This window comes from Vitis riparia, chromosome 7 (assembly GCF_004353265.1).
Source record: "Vitis riparia cultivar Riparia Gloire de Montpellier isolate 1030 chromosome 7, EGFV_Vit.rip_1.0, whole genome shotgun sequence".
Lineage (NCBI taxonomy): Eukaryota > Viridiplantae > Streptophyta > Magnoliopsida > Vitales > Vitaceae > Vitis > Vitis riparia.
In genome coordinates this window covers 15,465,183-15,484,828 of record NC_048437.1, presented here as the reverse complement: position 1 = coordinate 15,484,828, position 19,646 = coordinate 15,465,183, and the positions used below count along the sequence as shown (strand labels likewise).

The 19,646-nt window shown below is 35.9% G+C and overlaps 1 protein-coding gene across 2 annotated transcripts; it reads right to left on the bottom strand.

Moving 5' to 3' along the window:
• Nucleotides 1-1,451: 1,451 nt before the first annotated feature.
• On the bottom strand, nucleotides 1,452-8,025 carry LOC117917847 (coatomer subunit alpha-1). Of its 2 annotated transcripts, none has more exons than XM_034834276.1 (4): nucleotides 7,868-8,025; nucleotides 7,033-7,313; nucleotides 5,181-5,675; nucleotides 1,452-4,814 (listed from the first exon to the last, which is right to left on the bottom strand). In XM_034834276.1, the coding sequence occupies exons 2-4, from the start codon at nucleotides 7,238-7,240 to the stop codon at nucleotides 1,861-1,863; spliced, it is 3,657 nt and encodes a 1,218-aa protein (XP_034690167.1). In that variant the 5' UTR covers nucleotides 7,241-7,313; nucleotides 7,868-8,025; the 3' UTR covers nucleotides 1,452-1,860. The 2 variants fall into 2 exon arrangements, with proteins under 2 accessions (XP_034690167.1, XP_034690166.1); XM_034834275.1 differs by having other exon boundaries at nucleotides 7,033-7,270; nucleotides 7,868-8,024.
• Nucleotides 8,026-19,646: the final 11,621 nt, after the last annotated feature.

Here is a 19,646-nt window from a genome sequence, read left to right as displayed (position 1 = left end):
CCGATTTGATATCAATATGGAGCATTAAATTTGGACGTTATAATTAGATTTAAACCATTGATTAAAGCCCAAAAATAGACTTCAATGCCTTGTTTAGTAACTGTTTTTTAAAACAATTTTCTAGTTTTCTAAATAAAAAAACAAAGAAAAAAAACAAAAAAAACATTTTTCTATTCTTAAAAACAAAAATCACAATTTTCAGATAACATATTTTAATTATTTTCAAATGTTTTCACTTATTCTCTAAAACTTATTTTTAAAAATAGTTATATAAATACGAAAAATGAGTATAAATAAAACACTACAGGATTAAAAATAAAATACTATATATAAAAATTATTTTTAAAACATATTTAAAAATATAAAAGACATAAAAAATATTTCAAGTTTCTATGCATATTTTTGTTTTATAAAACATCATAAAATAGTTTTTTAAAAATTGTTCTCAAAAATTATTTTTCAAAATTATTTTTTAAAATACTTCCCAAACAAAGCCCAACCAAATGTAAAGAAATAACAAGACAACGAAATGAGACACGAAACAAGAAAACGAAATCATTATCCAAATACGAAGACATTCGACTCTCGTAACCTCCCTGTAATACCCTAGTGCTTTTTTTATATCACAGAAAAGAAAAAGGAAAAAAAAAAAACCACTAATCTTTTACCATTTTCTTTTTTCATTCTATTGACATCACGAAGGAAAAAAAGAAAAGAAGTCGCAGCTGCTGCCTTTAATACGTAATATTAAATTTTGGGTAAATTTGGACCGTTCGAACAGAAGTATATAGAAAGGGGACAATAATATAAATAAAATAAAAGGAAATTGGAGCTAAGTAGCAAGTAATAAGACCCATTTAGCCACGTGACCACCACAAAGGTAGCCCTTGGTAGCATAGGAAAATCCTTATTACATACATCAATATTTTGAAGTAGGCTTCTCAAGGCCTCAACCCAACACAAATCTACAAAATCCTAAGCTCTTTCAAACCCCTAGCAGTTAAGCTTTGGTGCCGGGTAGAAAAAGGCAATCAAAATACTTCTCAAAGCACAAGATTAGACTCAGATCGCTATGTATAGCAGCTGCTACTACCAATTTGGGTATTGTGCAAGATGAATTCTAAAAGAGTGAGTGATATTTCAATCCTGCAGTTAAGAAGCAACCTCCAAACATTCAATATACTCAAATCAAGACCATAAACCAATCTATAGGATAATCTATGGTCTCTTGACTTCATATGCTTTGTCAGGTAGGCTAATCTATAGATCCTGCGGATAGCCACTGGAAATCACTAAACAGGAACAATGGGAATGTGAAAAAACTCACATAGTTAGGGAACTGAACCACCAAAAACCCTTGGAATCTCCAATGAAGTCAGGAAGGAGAAAGAATTGAAGACTTTTGAAAGGATACCAAAAAATAAATATCAATTACCTAAACATTGCAAAAATATAGAAATTGTAATAGTTCTTTCATGGCCAACCAATAGAAACCCTGCATTCATCACAGAAATAAGCAGGTTTGCCCAATGGCATCTGCGTACACCGACATGCAAGTCGTCTTGCCTATGACATCTAATTTAACAGAGGCCCTCAGCCATTCTTGTCTATGAACAACTAACAAAAATAGCCAAAGTCAAAATTCTCAAGTTGTTTATTACATTTAAAATCATAATCAACTAAATAAAGGGGAAGAAAAGGATAAAAGCCAACAAAAAGGAGAGAGCACAAACAATTCATTTGAAACTTAACTCTTTCTTTAGTATTTCTTACCTTTGCTTGCAGAGATGAATCAATTGACATGACCAGTTCCACTGCCAAAAGGATGAGTTTAAAAATGCTCCTGGTTCAGCAGCTTGATCATCTTATCTGGGAAGGAGAACAGAGCAAACCTGAAGCATCCGACCCAATAACTGCAAGATCACAAACACTACAAAGCTGCCCTTCCTGGCTAGGCACAAACCGGGAACTACAGAATGGGCAAGAGACATCCTTCTGTCCTCGATAAATCGGCACGTATGTTGCCCCACAAACCACAAATGGATTCCTGAAATCATAGTTCAACTGCGAGGCATCGGTCATGTTCCGTTCAGCAGCCTGCAGTACTTGCCTGGCTGTCTTTGCTTGGTTCTCAATAGTGGGGTTTGTCTCTAGGAGCCTCCTCGCAAAGTTAGCAGCTGTACTGAGGTTCCTAGCCTTGTAGCAAATAGTCATCGCATTCAGCAACGCAAGCCTTAAGTGAGGCATTTGAAGGTTGCAGTGAGTGAAATAGGCTGCAAGCTCTTGCGGCCGCACTGGATCGTCCTTGATTTCCCTCCTCTTAAGCTCCATTTTCAGACCCAAGACATACTCTTTGACAATAATAATCAACTCCTTAACTTCATCTACTTCCCTTCTTGACTCAACCACAATCAAAGGAATGGTGTGGAGAATACTGAGGAAAAGCCGAAGAGCCTCAGTAAACTTGCCAGTTGTTGTAGCCTTGTAACCAGTCTTAAGCTTCTCTTCCAACTGAGAGAAATTGAAAACAAGTGCTGGTGGGCCCCGCACATTAGGGCTAGCAGACTCATTCCATCCACGCTCAACTGCCAGTGATATCACTGGTGTAGTTGAAAAGGCACGTAGATAGGTGTGGCTTCCACTGTGAAGATCAAGAAACATGGATCTTAAAGGAGCAAAGTTCCGTATTCCCAGTTGCCTGCTCAACAACCGCATTGCAGTATCAAAATTGCCAGCTGCTGCATGTTCTGCAGCAAGAGATGATCTCTGGGTCCAAATCTGGCTTACTGGCATCCCAGGAGTTGGGGCCACAAAAACTGAAGAACGTGCATTGACAGAAGCCCTGGGTGTATCTGGCTCTGGAGGGAGCTCCAAATCCTCAAGGTCCCATCCTCCCTCTTCATCATTTTCTTCAGGAACTTCTCCATCTTCCAAAATTGCTCCAACATCCCCATTCTGCAAGCCATCCACATCAGCCATATCAAGTTCCTCTCCCCAATCAGCATCAGCAGCCTCTTCATCTTCTTCTGGGGCACTCCTACCAATGTTATCCAGTCCACCCTCAAATACACCTCTCATAACTCTCAAAAGAGGCCAATCTCCACCACACATGATGGGGGGTGGTGGCATCAGAAGGGAGGGTACTTTTCCCTCAGGCAAAGGTGGAACATTATCTCCCAACTCAGCAGCTAGTCGCTCAGAAACATCATGTAGCCCATGGGTCGAAGCAGTGATGTATGCAAGTGGCAAATGGCCAGCATTCTCCAAAATCTTAACACGCTCTCGAACATCACCCAAATATAGAGCATTATGAAACTGACCCATGACATCATTTTTTACTTCAGCAATTTTCAGCATTTTGGACAGTTTTTCCATATTCCCAGTTATGAGATAAAGGAAAGATAACCTTTCAAAATTCTTCGTCCTCTGGTAGGCATATTCCACAATGCCTGCATTGCCCTGACGAAGAGCCTCAACCCCCAGTCTATACCAATGATCTTTCTCATCAATTTCCTTGGCTGAGGCAACTGCAATTTGGATGTTTCCACTTTCCAGTGCCAAATTGAACCGAGTTCTCTCATCTTTCACAAAATGGAGAGCAACTTCAGGGAAACCCTTCTGCTGCAAATAGGCAATCATTGCTTGCCCACAGAGCTGTGAGTTCCTTATCATGCTCATAACATGGTCATATTTCTTCTTCAGTAGTGAGAGCTTGAAAATATATTCTGTGGCATCAATAACTATTGCCCTGTTCTTTCCATCACGATCCAAGCAAAAGATAGTATTTCCAGAAACCTTAGTGATATATATGGGAACATCAAGGGTTCTAATTATCCCACTATCTCCATTGGGCAGGCAGTATTTGATGTGATTCAGGGTTGTGTAAATAAAAACACCATTATCATCCCAGGCTCCACTCTTTACACGGATTGTCTCATGAAGCGTACATTGGTGAACGAGTTTCTTGCTGGCAATAATAATAGCATGTTTGCTGAGCAACGCAACACTTTCCATGTCATTTGACCAAACAATATACTTGACAAAGGGTGTTTGAAGATCACCCAGAATAATCCTCTGCTGGAGATCAAATATAACCACTCTATCCTCAGCCCTACACAGCAAGTTACCAGTTCCAGCATAAAAAATTGCATCAGCAGCAATAGGGAGGCTACCCTTCTTAACAATCTCATTCTTTAAGTTCTTGACTAGTACTTGGTTGTTGCTTTTGTCAAGCACAGCGAACCTATTTCGGGCCACAAAAACAGCAGATCCTCCAAGACCTCTCTTTGCCTCTTGTGCACTATCACCCCTACCAATGCTATCTTTTGGTATCACATACAACTCATAAGATCCTCCATCAACATCAGAACAGACAAGAACAGCATTTTCTGTAGGACTGTAAGAAAGAGTCCTTGGACCTTGATTCAAGCTGGTAGTACCAGGCCGTCGAATTGGAATCGCTTGTGTGTCTCTTTGAGTTGAAAACTCATAAAACCGCAAAAAGCGATCTTTTGCATAGAACAGAGAATCACCACTCACTGCAAAGGCAGGGCGTTCTCTCTCCAACTTAAATACAATCATGCCACTATCGTGACCAGCTGCAAGGAGGTTCATCTCTGGGTGAGATGCAAGAATCCAGAATCGGTCATGCTCTCGGCGGAAAGTTTGAACACCAGTCCGCTTTGTCACATCCCACACACGGATACTTTTGTCTTCAGAATTGGAAACAATTATGTCCTGCTTTGCATGGAACATAACACATGACACATTATTCATGTGCCCTCTCAACGTGTCCACTTCCCAAGCCTTTGTGTCTGAAAAGAAGAAAAATGTGTTGCATCAATACTTAAGTTCACTGTAAGAAGTACAAAAATCACAATACAAGAAGAGGCCTGTTTGGAAGTTTTACATTTTTTACTTCCTCAATAGGAACTTAAACCAGTTTAGCTCAATATCGTTTAACCAAGTAGGATAAATTTCAGACAAACTAAAACATTATTCTTACCAGTTTTTAAGAACTTGGCATTTTACCCTGTATTTGTCAAACAGTGCCCCAATCTTCAGGACTAGTTTTTGGAATTAATTAGCCCAGATGAACTAATTCCCCCAAAGAGCCTAAAACCTATTGCATGTCAAAATAAAACTAAGTGGGAATAAAGCCCCGGTTTTCACATATTTACCATTCATCCGCCAAAGCTTCACTTGGCGATCATCTGCTCCTGAGACAATCAGAGGCAGTGTGGGATGAAATGCAGCCCAGTTAACCCCACGGTCATGACCTTCCAAGACATACTTAACAACAGCATCAACACCACCAAAAAGATCTGCATTCATCTGACTCAACCGCAGGATGTCATCTGCAGGGGACACGGTCTTCTTTCTCAGGGCACCAATATCCCAAACACGAACAGTCTGATCTAGGGAAGCAGACACAACAAGATCTTCCTTAGGGTGGAACGAGGCGCACATTACATAATGGTTATGCCCAGTCAACACAGAAATACAAGTGCGTGATTGCCAGTTCCATATGCGAATAGTCTGGTCATCACTCGCACTCACAATCCAAGGGTACTCATGGTGAAACTGCACAGTACGAATGTAATCAAGATGTCCAAGCAGGGTAAAAAGACACCTATGCATCTTGTAGTTCCAAACTTTGATCTTGTAATCATCACCTGCAAAAGGCAGCAAGTTTAATAATACATCTACTGCATTAAAACACTGCAACAAAGTACCACTTGCAATATATTATAGTGCAAAGACAGGAGTCCCCTTTCAACAATATTTCCAAATTTTGACATCTTGTTTTCATATTAAGCCATTTTGAAATTCTTGAATACCACTTTCTGCCATGGTTGATTCATTTAAAAATCATACTGACATTAAATTAAAATAATTCAAAAGTCAGATGCCATTTTAATTAAAGAATTGAACGCAGGGGAAGTTAACAGAAAACAGAAAAGAAAGAACTAGGGTTTCATTTCCTTTTTTCCTATTTGGAGTTGGGAAGAATATACACAAAAGGGAATTATCCACTAAAATCTTTTGCCCTTAACTTTCACAACAAAGTAGTAAAAAACTTTTCTTATGGTTCAGTTTTGCAGGAAAGTTTTTCCAATAAAAATTCTCACAAGAAAATAAACCTTTGTTATAGAGGGAACTTTTTCTTCCAGACATTACCAAACAAGCCCTGTGAATTTAGAAATTTTGGTTAAAAGGGATGAAGTGATCCCTAAATTGTGAATCTAACAACTCTCATGTTTTTTCTTGAAAATTAATCAATTTTTTTTTACATAAATGCCCATTACCATTTTAAGTATTTATAGATAGGTTTTAAAAGGAAGGGTCATTTTTACAAGAAAATAACGAGAGCATTGCCAAAAAAGAGTAGGAGGTCAAATTTCAAATTTTGGGTTTTCAAAAACCCTCTTAGTCAAATAACCCGTGAATTTAACTCAAGTTTTACAGAAAATTTCCATTGAGTTCATTTAGCTTCCAAAGAGAAACAGAACAGATTCCATCCAAGCCCTTAGATCCCTTTCTACTTAATAATTCAGCCCATTTCCCTTTCTTCTCAAGAGAAGGGTAAGATTGATGTTGTATAAAAAATATGTTAATAGGCATCAAATGAATCACAAAACAAAATGATATATACTCTGTTAGTTGCTGATGTAATGTAGGATAGAAAATATAAAAAAGAAAAAAATTAAAAACATTTTTTTAAACATGATTTATTTTTATTTCTTAAATTTTTTTCTTTTTTTTGGGACAGGACTTAACTGAACCTGGTGAAGAAGAAAACCCCCATTTCCTCAGTTTTATTAGCAATAAATGGTGAGCAATTTCCTAGATCTATGGAAAATAAGCAATAATGAACAATGCAAAAACACAAATATCTTTTTTCAATAGCAAAACACAGGTTTTCAACTGTCATTAGTACAATTGTAATAGACAGATCCCTAATGGAATGATAGATTCATAAATGTGTAGCAGAATCAAACTAAATTCACATTCAAAACCATAATTTAATACCTCCAGACACAAACAGGGGCTGAGATTTGTGAAAATGCACACCACGAACTGGTCCATCATGCTCGTCGAATCTATCAATAAGAGTCCCCATCCGATAATCCCATAACTGGATCACACCGCTGTGAAGACTTGCAAGGATCCACGGTCTCTTACTGTGGAAACTCAGTCCCTTCACCCTATTACTCTTCGTTTCAAACTTTGTCAACATCTTCTCTAATCACGTAGTCTCTCTCACTCACTGCACAAAGCCCAATTCCATCAGCCAGAGCTCAAAGTGCACACTAGATCAAATCAAATCAAATCAAATCAAGCCCAAGCCCAAATCATCTCATCACCTACATGCCATAACCTAAGGTCTGTTTGATTCGCAGGAAAATAAAGGACAATACCGAACCTCATAACAAACCAGGATCTACAATTATTGGAATCTTCCAATTTTGTAATCCTTTCACACTCTACGCATCCAAACTATACATCAATTACCTTCCGCAAATCAAATGGTCCGTTTGGTTCGCAGGAAAATAAACAGTAATTCCTAAACCCAACACAACCCATGATCCACAGAATTACTCGAACCCCCCATTTTCCTATTCCCTCACACACTCGACAATACCAAATTTCACGCCAATTAATCCAACGGCCCGTTTGGTAGCTGAGAAATCGCGGGACACTGAACAAATGCTTGAATCCCACATCAATTGGGAGTGCCACAAAATATCCATCACAAGATTCGAAATTTCCATCTATTTTTCCCCACAATTTCTCAGCAGCCAAACACCGACAGATCGACAAAGAAAGAGAACTATGGGTTGACATAAAGATTCGAACATTTTACCTCAGATCTGATCAGAAGAAGAAGGGATCGATCAAAATCGAGCGCATCCGAAGAGTAGAAAGAGAAATTAGAGGGGGGGAAAGCAGAGAGAGAAAACAAGGGTTTTCAGTTTGTCTACGCAGATCTGGCTCTCGTTTGAGTGTCTGCGTTTAATTTTAGACAGAGAAAGTTGCACACTAGCTCTGTGACTCCGTGGGTGACGATAACGCCTAATTCAGTTTACTAGGGCCAATCTTTTCGGTTGGATTTATTTTCGACGGCTGTGATCATTTTGGTGAGTGAAGCAACACAAGGCTTATACCTTAAGCAAGATTCAGAACGGCTTATTCAATGGTGTAGATTTGTTATAACGCTTAAGAATGACTACCAAAATTAAAAATCACCGACAATAAAATTGTTAAAAGTAAATAAATAAATATGGCAATTTTTCAGAATGAATATTTTTTTTCCGTGCTAGAACAGAAAAAATTATTCTTAAATAAATTTATTGAAAATATGTAACATCATTTTTAACCCCTATTTTAATATATCATAAAATTCATGGTATATAAAAATCTCTTTTAATATCATTTTACTTTTAAATATATTGTTTTATTTATTAAATACACAAAATCAAATGACGTTAAAGGTTAAAAATTACAGCCCGATATTGTATACATAAAATGTTATAGCATGTTGGGTCGTGTAATTTTAAAACAATTTTTTATTTTTAAAAACAAAAAAACTATTTTTAAAATTTTTTAATGCTGTTTAATCTTTATTTTATGAAAATAAATTTTAAAAATAAAGTGAAATAGAAAAAAAATTAGAAAACAAATAAAAGTTGTTTCACTAATTTTTAAAAACAAAAAATAATATGGGTTATGTCTTTTGAAACTTGTTTTGAAAAACTATTTTTAAATTAAAGAATAAAAAACAAGTTTCAAAAGACATATTCAAACAAGTACTTATATTTTTATTAAAAGTGAAATGACTTTTTTTAAACCAAAATATTTGATTTTTTCTATTCGATTAAAAGTAATATATCGATATCGACAAATATAACTAAAGGGAACTTATTATCAATAAATTCGGTTTAATTATGTTGGTTGACATCAATAGACAAGTTTTAGTTGAATAGAAAAAAATCAAATATTTTAATTTTCTTTTATCCGAACAAAAAATAAATACCGTCTTAGAATGTAAAAATTAAAAATTAAATAAATTTATTATGTGTATGAAAAAAAAAAACACCGTTCGGTAAGATGTTCATGTTATATACGTAATTTAATTATAATTTTAAGGGTAATTAAAGAAAATAAATAAGATGGTGAATTTCTAACATTGAGTTTAGTGTACTTTTTGGGTAAGCGTAGCGAGGTGCTTGCACATGTCCAATGGATCTAGACAATGCTTTTAAGGCTTGGGAAAATGTTGTGAGAATGTATGCCAGGTGGGTTTCACTTGCCATTGAGAAAATGAGACAAAATAAAAACTTATGTGCCAAAAAGAGTTAGTATTCACTATTTTCCTTTAAAATTGGTCACTACAGTGGGGTAGAAGGAGATGATAGAAATGTTTTAAATTTGCCATTTTTTATTTGATTAAAAAAAGGTAAAATAAAACATAGATCAAGGTTGTTTTTTTATAAGGGTTTATATAATAAAATATAGCTCATGTATTTCAATAAAGACTAATAATAATATTAAAAACATCAAATTGATCAAGGAAATGAGGCATATTAAATGGGTAAGTTGCGAAATGCATAATCATTTTTTAGGTGAGAATGAAGGAAAGAAATGAAATGCCTAGATGTGTAGTTTTTTTTTTTTTTTTTTTTTTTTTTTTCTAGATGTGTTCTCATTCAATTGTGAGACTTAAAAATGATCAAAGAAGTCAATTTCCAAAAATAAATTTTACATGGAGTTTGAGTATCGCTATCGAGTAAGAATACACATAAAAAATGTAAATCTATGAAATAATGGTTCCACTAGGGACAATTAAAGAGTTAAGCTTAAACTCAAGTTATGGGAAAGTTGGAGTTTTATTGATGGATCAATGCATATCTTCTCACGCATTTCATTGTACATTCTATCATTCGTTTGTATGCTATTTAGTACATGAAACTAAGGGCATGATGACTTTATCTTGTATAATTATACGTTCTTAGGAATTTATAAATGCATCCTTCTAAACTCTTTTTACATCAATTATTTTAATGAAATTTTTTAAGACATAAATGTCCTTTGATGAAATCCCCAAAGTACCTTTCAACACAAAAGTACAAATATTTCACACTTCTTCTTCCTCAATTCTACCTCTTCTAATATCTCCATAACATTAACCAAATTTAGTAAAAGAGTTGTGTTTCTTACCAATGGATAATCAAATAATCATATCTAATGATGTTGTAAGTCCATAGGTATTACTTTTATATATATATATATATATATATATATATATATTACATTTTTATTGCGTTTTTTTAGGTTGGAAGAAGGAAGAGTCGTGGATATCGATTGGAGTTATAGGGTCGAACATTTTATAGTTATCAGACCTTGTACCTTTAGTCACTCTTAAGGGTGTCTAGTTGTATACTTTTAAACACTCTTAAGGGTGTCCTTATTGGGAACCTCGCACGGATTGCTCCGTTCCTAGGCCCTATATCAATAGGGGTGCATGCAACTATCCTAAAGTTCTCAAAATCCAACACAACAGAATATATATATGCTTCAAAAACTAAAACCAATATGGATGTAGAGTTAAAAAACTCATATCTACAATCTGGATGTTCATAGATCAATTTCCATCAGATAAAGATTTTGAAATTGCGATGGTCGACGTAAAACTCATCAACCTAACCATCTTCTATCTAATCCCCCCTCCATAGGTCTTAGCACGAGAGAAGGGTGGACTTCTCTCTCTCTCTCTCTCTCTCTCTCTAAAGGGTGGTTAGGGTTCCTCTCTTTGAAATTTCAGAAAATTGAGTAGAAAATTAAAGTCACAACTCCTAAAGGGTTATATAGGCTTTTTAGTGGGCTTAAGTGACTTAAGCCCAAATTGGGTTTAGATCACCTAATCTAGCCTACTATGATTCTAATTAATTAATTAGCTCTTATGGGCTTCAATTAATTAATTAACTAAATTCAGAAAGATCGGTTATAAGATTTAGTGCAAACTTGAGTTTTTACTAAAATACCTAAAATACCCTCAAAGCATCTGCCACTATGAATTAGGAGTTTGGGTAAGTACCATTGATACTCATAGGAAAATAGTGACTCATTCACAATCCAATTCTGAAGTTGACTCAATATTTCACTAAAAAGAATCAACTACACTATAGCATCCTATGAACTTACAATGAGCAAAGTTTGCGTCTGTGATTTGTTATCAATTGTATGCAAACTTCCCATAAACTTATGTCTATAATCTAATAGGGTAGTGCTATCAACCAACAAAATTACCTTTCAAATCCTTGAGTTATAAATCCTCTTATTATGTGATTAATTGACATATTCTAGCGCCAAAGAGCATATAATGAATTCCATTAAAAGAATTATTGTGGTTAGAAAGTTTATAATAACATATCCTTTAGATTTCCTAAGGGAAACATACTATCTCAATCTTATGAGATATCATGGTGTCTTTATTAAGAATACTTATTGCCACCAACTTCTATCAATAATGACCAAATCCATATGGACATATGACCACTTTAGGGTCTCACCCATATGTTAAAGCTTCTTATTGATTTCAACACAAACTCAATATCCTCTCAAAATTGAGAGTTCATGCAACATAGTAGTTTGGTGAATCATGACTATATGATAGCTTTACATCATGATTCAACTTAGGTCTTATTTAATGTGTAACCATGCACACTAGTGCACTCACCATGGGAACTCTCATCCCAACGACCAAAATAAGTTATTCCTCCCGTGAAACCAAGGTTTGGTTAATCTTGATTTTGATGATAACAAAACAAGGTTTAGAACTAATGATCATATTTCAAGTGTGATTAGGTAAGATGACTTCCAAAGTGGCAATCCAAAGACAAATCAAGTCAATGAGAAATCATGAAGAAGAAGACCACCTCAAAGAGAAGAGTTTTTCAAGACCAAAGCTTCTTAAGATCTCTTTGTAAGGTTGTTGGTGCACTAGGACTTTCATGCATTTCATTCTTTATTTATGCACCAAAATCATCCAAGAGCAATATTGTTTTAAATATCTTAAGAATTGGATAATTTCATGTTTTCAACTAAAACCTTGTGTTAAATGATTTTCAAACTTGTGTTAAAAGGTTTTAAATTGAAAAAAGGTTGAGTGTTGAGCCAAAAAAATGGCTCAACCGGTTCAACCAGTCGATCGGTTGTGCTCGTCCGATCGAGGACCGGTTGAGAAAGGCCAAAAAGTTTCTCTCTTTCCCAGTGGCCTTCTCTTCCCGGTCAAGGTTGAACCTCAACTAGTTGAGGTCCGATCGAGGTACGATTAAGGCCCAACGGTCACTTTTTGATTCCGTGTAAATCCAGTCGGGTCTTTTAATAAAAAACATTTATAAATCCTATGACCTCATACTAGCGTAGCAAAGCTACTATAGCATAGTGGCTCTAGGGTCGAACTCTGGGATGAGTTTACTTAAGATTAGAAATTGAGTTTGATGAGTTCCTTTGTCAAAAACTTAAAGTTTAAAAGAAAATAAAATTTGTTTTGAAAGTAGTGTTTGAAACTAAACTAATATAGAACTAGATAAAAATGGAAGAAAGAAAGTCTCCCGGAGCTAAGGGTTGCTAGGATCAAGTTCAGAATGCAAAGTGGAAAATTCCGGATTTTTCTCATCGCATTGGGGATTTAACCTATAGTTATTTCCCGAACCGGCATAGGTTTAACAATGAAGATTTAATCCATAAAATCAATAGAAATGGTAGTCAAGGTCCATTAATGGCTTTAGACACTGTGGGTCTTCACCTTGAGCCACTTTCCAATGGCTCGTACATGATAACTAATGGACTAATATGGATCTAGCAATAAGCATCCACAGAGACCTGAAGCTTACCATGTATTGGCCATTCAAAGTGATTCTAAGGGATTTAAAGCAAAACTTTAGATTTAAAAGCCATTTATGAACTCCAACTACCTGTATTTAATGCACGAGCATTTTCCACCTTTGCATCTGGACTTTTCACCTAGCTTCCTTCACTCCAAGAAACCAAAAGTTTAGCCTCTCATCCTCTGGGAAAACATCCTCAGAGGTTGTTTGGCTTCCAAGAAAAAGAAAATAGTAGAGAGAAAAGAGAAAACACGAGAGCCCTGTATTTCACTAAGTGTAAAACATAACATATATGTCGAGAGATGATTTCCACCCCTCTTATAGTCTTTACAAAAGCAAAGCTTGTGATTGGCTAGTTACAAGGATAAGAAATGAATTTACATCAAAAAAATACAAAAGAAAAGATCTAAAGTGGAGTCGGCAGAACAGAGGAGAATTCGCACCACGCATGGGTTGGTGCGAATTTCAAGGTGTTGTGCGAATTTCGCATAAGCCTAGAGCAGTTTTCTTCCGAAGGCCATATCTTCCTCATTTCAGCTCCAAATCATACATGATTTGAAGCGTTGGATTCTTGACTTCCTGAGCTTTGAAATGGTATATAGCATGTAAAAAATGGACTTCGAAAAGTACTCCAAAAGTGTGAAGGAAGACTGCAGCTGTTGTCCTCTGTTTTCTTCACTTTGCTTGTTTTTCCTCTTTGCTTCTCTCCTTTACTTGGCTTGTCTTAATGATCCAAAAAGCTGTCAAAACATTAAAACTAGCCACAAATATGATTAAAAGTCATTGTTAGATCATTAACATGCCAATTGGAATAAAGATGGAGAACTACTACACAAAAGTGCTTAAAACATAATGACTTAAAGGTGTAAAATAGCACTTTTTGGGTAGTAATCACTTTCCTAACGACTAGTCAACCGGTTTACCCCTAGCTCGACCGGTCGAACCCCCAACAGCTAGTTTGGCTTTTTTCTTCTATAAAAAGGCTCCAATCTTCATTGTTTCATAAGTTTAACCTTCCCAAATCATTCTTGATTATATTTGAGCCTTGGAAGAGTGTTTTTGAGTGCACCATTGTTTCATAACTTGCATATCTTTAGTGCACCATTCAATCCTAGTTTTTCTTGTATCTTTGAGCCTAAAGTTCTATTACTAGGATTTTTGTGAGATCATTATTTGTATATCTTTGTGAGGAATTTTCTCAAGTGAGGGGTATCACTTGAGAGGTTGTTCAAGAGATGGATATCTCTTGAAGAAGTGTAAAGGGTGCTTGGAGCCAAAAGTCCAAGAGGGTGAATTGGAACCATAATCCAATTGTAAAGAGATTGGAAGCTTGGTTGAAGCTTCAAGATAGTGGAACCCTCACTCGATTAGGAGGTTGAGGAGAGTGGACGTAGGCAAGGAAGTGCCGAACCACTATAAACTCTCGTGTTTGCACTCTCTCTTCCCTAACTCTTTTAAATTATATGCAATTATGTTTATTTTGTTTATTATATATTTGCATATAATTGTCTCTTATTTTTGCATAGTTTAAATTTGTGAAAAAGAGACCATCACCCTATTTACCTCCCCCTCCCCCCCCCCCTAGGGTGATATTTTGAATTAGCCTCAAATTCCTAACACCTCCAATTAAGAGGTAATGCACTACAACATCTACTAGATTGTCCAAATCCATGAACCAATTGTGAATAACTTATCATCTTGCAAGAAACCTATTACTTGTATCCTTTGTGCAACTCTTAATGCACCAAAGTCATATACAATACAAGTGATATGGGTTGAATACTCAAATAAATGTTAATCCATAAAAAAAGATATCAAGGGAATAGTAAAGTCTAACTTTGTTATATTATGTTTTGCTTTTAAGGACTCAATCCCAATAGTCCTATTGTATATTTCGGGACACCTTTAAGAATGTTTAGATCTATAGGACTGGACACCCTTAAGAGTGTCCAAAAATATACTATTGGACACTTTTAAGGGTGTTTAGAAGTATATGGCCAAACAATATCTTCTATTAAAAAAATTAATTTGTTTCCAATTCTTAATATATTTTGTTTCCAATTCTTTGATCTACTTAATGAAGTTATTTACCACATTATAAAATTGATTTGTAGGTTTTGATGCAACCTAGAGTCCTAATGCCACCTATTGCGAGTAGTTGTTATAGGAGTCGATATCATTGTGCTAAGGGTTGGGCAATTCCATATGTACCTACCATTGAGATATTTCATGGTTTAATTTCTAGCAATGTTATCACATAAGATACTATTGATTTGGATGTTGATGTACAATGTATTATATTATTAATGTTGTATTACAATGTAATCAAGAAAGATATTTGTGTATTTGGATGATGAATCTATTGTATTGTTATTATTGTACAATAATTTAGATGTCAATTTTGTTAGCATTGAGTTGTAAAAAGCATGATATGATGTAACGGTTTTAAATTCATTAATAAATTCATTTATTTATGTTTCTTGATTTCCCATTATTATCCTATTTGCATTAATTGTTTGTTTGAGTATACATATCCATATCACTTGCATTGTATTTGACTTAGGTACAGTAGGAATTGTATAGAGAATACAAGTCATAGGTCCCTTGAAAAGTAATAAGTTGTTCATAGTCGATTCATAGATTTGGGCAATCCAATAGAGACTATAGTATAATACCTTATAATTAGAGGGGTGATTTGTTTTGGTCATCGGGATGAGTTTCCCATGGTGAGTACACTAGTTTGTATAGGTATATATTGGATAAGACCTATGATGAATCATGCAGTAAGATTATCAATTATCATGATTCACCAAGCTACTATATTACACGGATTCTCAACCTTGAGAAGATACCGAGTTTATGTCAAAATTAATAGGAGGCTTTGACTTATGAGTATGAACCTATAGTAGTCATATATCTCTATGGATTGGGTCATTGTTAATGGAGGTTGGTGGCAATAAATATTCTTAATAAAAACAACATGATATCTCATGGTATTGAGATGATGTGTTCCCTTGGGTGATCCAAATGACGTATGATTAGGAAGACTATAACCATAACATTTCATTGGGTAGAATTTGACATATGCATCTTGGAGTTAGAGTATGTCATTTGATCATATAATAAGGAAGATTGTAACTTAAGGATTAACAAGGTAATCTTGATAGGTGATAACACTACCTTGTTAGATTACAAACACTAATTCATGGGAAATCTACATGCAGTAGATAATAAGGTATGGACCCGTACTACACCTCATTATAATTACATAAGATATTGAAGTGTAGTTGATTTTTTTTAGTAGAATGTTGATATGGGTCTAATAATCCCCACTTGACCTCTTAATTCATGGTGGCATGTTTGTTTCAAGGGATTTGAGTTTCTAGTTCATAAGTGAACATAAGAGCGTTTTGGTAAAAAATGCAAGGTTGCTCTGGATTTTATAAAATAAATTTCTAGAATGGCCGAATTAATGAATTAGAGCCCAATAGGGTTGATTAATTAATTAGGATTCAAGTCGGCTAGATTAGGCAACTCAAATCCAATTTGGGCTCAAGTTACTTAAGCTCATAGGGAACTTTATAACTACCCCTATTAGGGGTTAGGGTTCCAATTCTACCTTTCATCTTCTAGAGAGTCTCCAGAGAGAAAAACCCTAACCACCCTCCAAAGAGAAAAGCCACCCCCTTTTCCTATGCCTAAACTACTTTTGAAGAGATCTTGTAAAAAACTATTAGGTAAAAGAGATTCTTTAAGTTATATGGGCTAAACACTCAAATCAATATTAATACATAAAACAGATATCAATGGGATAATTAAGTTTGATTTTGTTATATCATGTCTTACTTTTAAGGACTCAATCCCAATAGACCTAATCGCTATATGACTGTGTGGACCCCGCATTTCGGCTCAATGCGTTTTCCACTCGATGGCGAGCTCGATTTTTATTTGAAAAATTGATTTTTATTTATTGTTTGAAAATGACTTGGAGTCGCCACTTATTTTTGTTTTATTTTTAAAGGGTAAACAAAATAAGAAAGAAAAACCCTAAGTGTGACTCCTTGTTTTGGAAAAGGTGGTCTGTGAAAAACCGGATCGGGTTCGGGGGTCAGGTTACTTATCGGGAAGGTACGGTAAAGACCGTAGCATCCCTCTAAGTCCCTAAAAACGGGTCTCTACTAATAAAATGAAGTAATCGTGGCAGTCAACAAGAAAATCGATGAATACTCAAATCGATCATGCACAATACGGAGTCAGAAAATGCATATGAATTAACCAGAGTGAGAATGAGCATGTACCTGGGTAACGAACCTTCATGCGCTATCAAGAAAAAGGGTTAGCACATAATTAAAGAACAAACTCAAGCATGTCATAGAGCAGAATGAATCAATCAAGTGTGGTGATCAAATCAATCAATCAAAAATCACTTATGTAGGGCCCTCACCAAAGCCCGTTTATTTTAGTATGAATTAATTCCATAAATTCCATTATTCGGAATTACGGAATTTAATTCATACTTATTTCAAAACGTTTTAAAGATAGAGAAGATATGAAAATTGTTTGCCAGAAATAAAGATGGCGGTAAAATTTTATTGAAACGAGACTTTTGGGGCCTAAGAAAAATGTTAAGGATGGAAAAATTTTGGAGATCTGAAATTAATTAAAAACCAGAATTGAAGAATTTATTTACAAAATAAGGTTTAAGAAAATTGTTTTCAAAAATAATAATAATAAAAATGATAGAATGAGAGATGGCACGTGGCGTAAGGATGGCCATGCGAAAGATGGCCATGCAAGATCCTCATCAATGAGGATTTGACTAAGTGTTCCAAGGGTTGAATTGTAATCAGAACATAAGATTTATTACCTGATATGACCTTACTAGTCTTCCTGACGGGCTTCAAGATTCTTCAATTCTATACTGGTGTTGCATAGTGTTGGAATTGAAACTTGCTCTAACCTGATTCTCTTTAGATTGGATAAGGAACCAAGTACTGAAAATTAGTCAATTCAGCAGTGTAGAAACCATAATTTGTTACTACTAGAACCTTCAGTTCATCCATTTGCTTCATGAACTCTGGCAATTCGTATTTCTTTTCTGTCTGATTAAAGTTCAGTATTAGAACCTCAGCTTCAGGAAGTTGCATGTTGCACCAGCTTTAGGAGAACATTTCGTCTGTGGAGATGAACACAAGGCAGGCATTTAATTGGGGTTGCATTTCTTTAGTCCACCACTCGGGGAGTCGGTTTCCTGTCAAGTCCACGATTAGTCTTTTCCTCTTTTCTATGGGCTCCTGGTTGCTCTGATAAATGGCTAGATCCCTGAGAAGATCATGCTGCATGACAAAGGCATCGTTGTAGCACCAATCAATCTCATTTGCATCATTCCTTGTGACCACAAGATTAAGCAAATTCCGAGAGCAGAGTTTATGAAGGTTGGAAATGGCATAAATGCCACCTTTATCTAGTTTGTACAATTCCGCCCACATATCTACAAGAGCAGTGGCAGGGATTTTTTTTTTTTTGGTATTCAGGAAATGAGCCCAAGTCCATAGAACACTCCTTCAGCATAATATTCCCGTCATCAAGGGCATCTAAGCTACTTTGAAGACAATTACGCAGTTCATCTTCAGAATTGACTATGGATTGACCTTCAGATAATTTCATCAGTGTGCTTCTCCAGATCTCTACAGGCTGCCCATGGAGTGATCTGCCAGCTACCTCCAGGTTAGTAAAAAACAAAGAGCTGTACGAACCTGAATATAGCCATACCATTTGTGCCATCTCTTGACTTGGTCAACCTTTCATGGCTGTATTAGTGTCTCTAACCAAATCAACCACTGAATTCCCAAGTGGAGCACTATCAGTAACACAAATCACCTCTCCAGTCACAGACATTTCTGGCTTCACTAAATCAACAACGAAAGCAGTCTCCACAGTAGACTTATAAGCCTCCTCACCTGGCACACCTTTGGCATAAAAAATCACCTCTTCAGACAAAGTAAAGTCTGACTTAACCAAATCATCAACAGTGGCAGTTTCAATTTTCCCTTCAATTGTCAAATCCTGAGAATCAGAAGCTACAACATCATTTGCCTCAGTTCTCACTTGTTCATCAACACTAGAAGCTTTTGGTGAATCAGAGGCTACATGAACCTCACCCCCAGATTTAGTCTTTCTTTTTAATCTTTCTGCCACTTCAACCTGGCAAAAGACAGTGATCAATTCTGGTCTCAAAATACAAAATCGGGACCCAGGTCCAGTATAGTTTGCATCACGAGGAGTTACTCTCATGAGATCCAAAAGATAGCGCCTGACATCACTACCAACAATGCCTTTGCATTCCATTGGTACAGCTAATTTGAAAACACTCCCAGAACCGTCGCGGACTGTATGTTCCTTCAAATGAAGGTGTTTGGCTGCCTCTAATACCTTGGAATGAAAGTCTTCGTTCCAGCATATTTTCTCGTCATCGTCAACCGAACCATACAGAAGAGAGTCTGATTTACCCCCTTGAAGGATGCCGGGTAAAACACTCTGAGCTGCAACTCTATGTCCCCTGTAATCAATAACGGCCATAGAAAGATTTTAAAGTCCAGGAACATCAGCTTCCTAGTATGCTTTGGTGCCTTTCAAATCCTTATTTGCAGAAGCATAAGTAGCCTGCTCACGTCCACTTGAAAGCCTGACTGTTGAGCAAGCGTCAACCCTCTAAAGCCTCATCGGCTTCATGCTCCTCCAGCTGTTTTATCA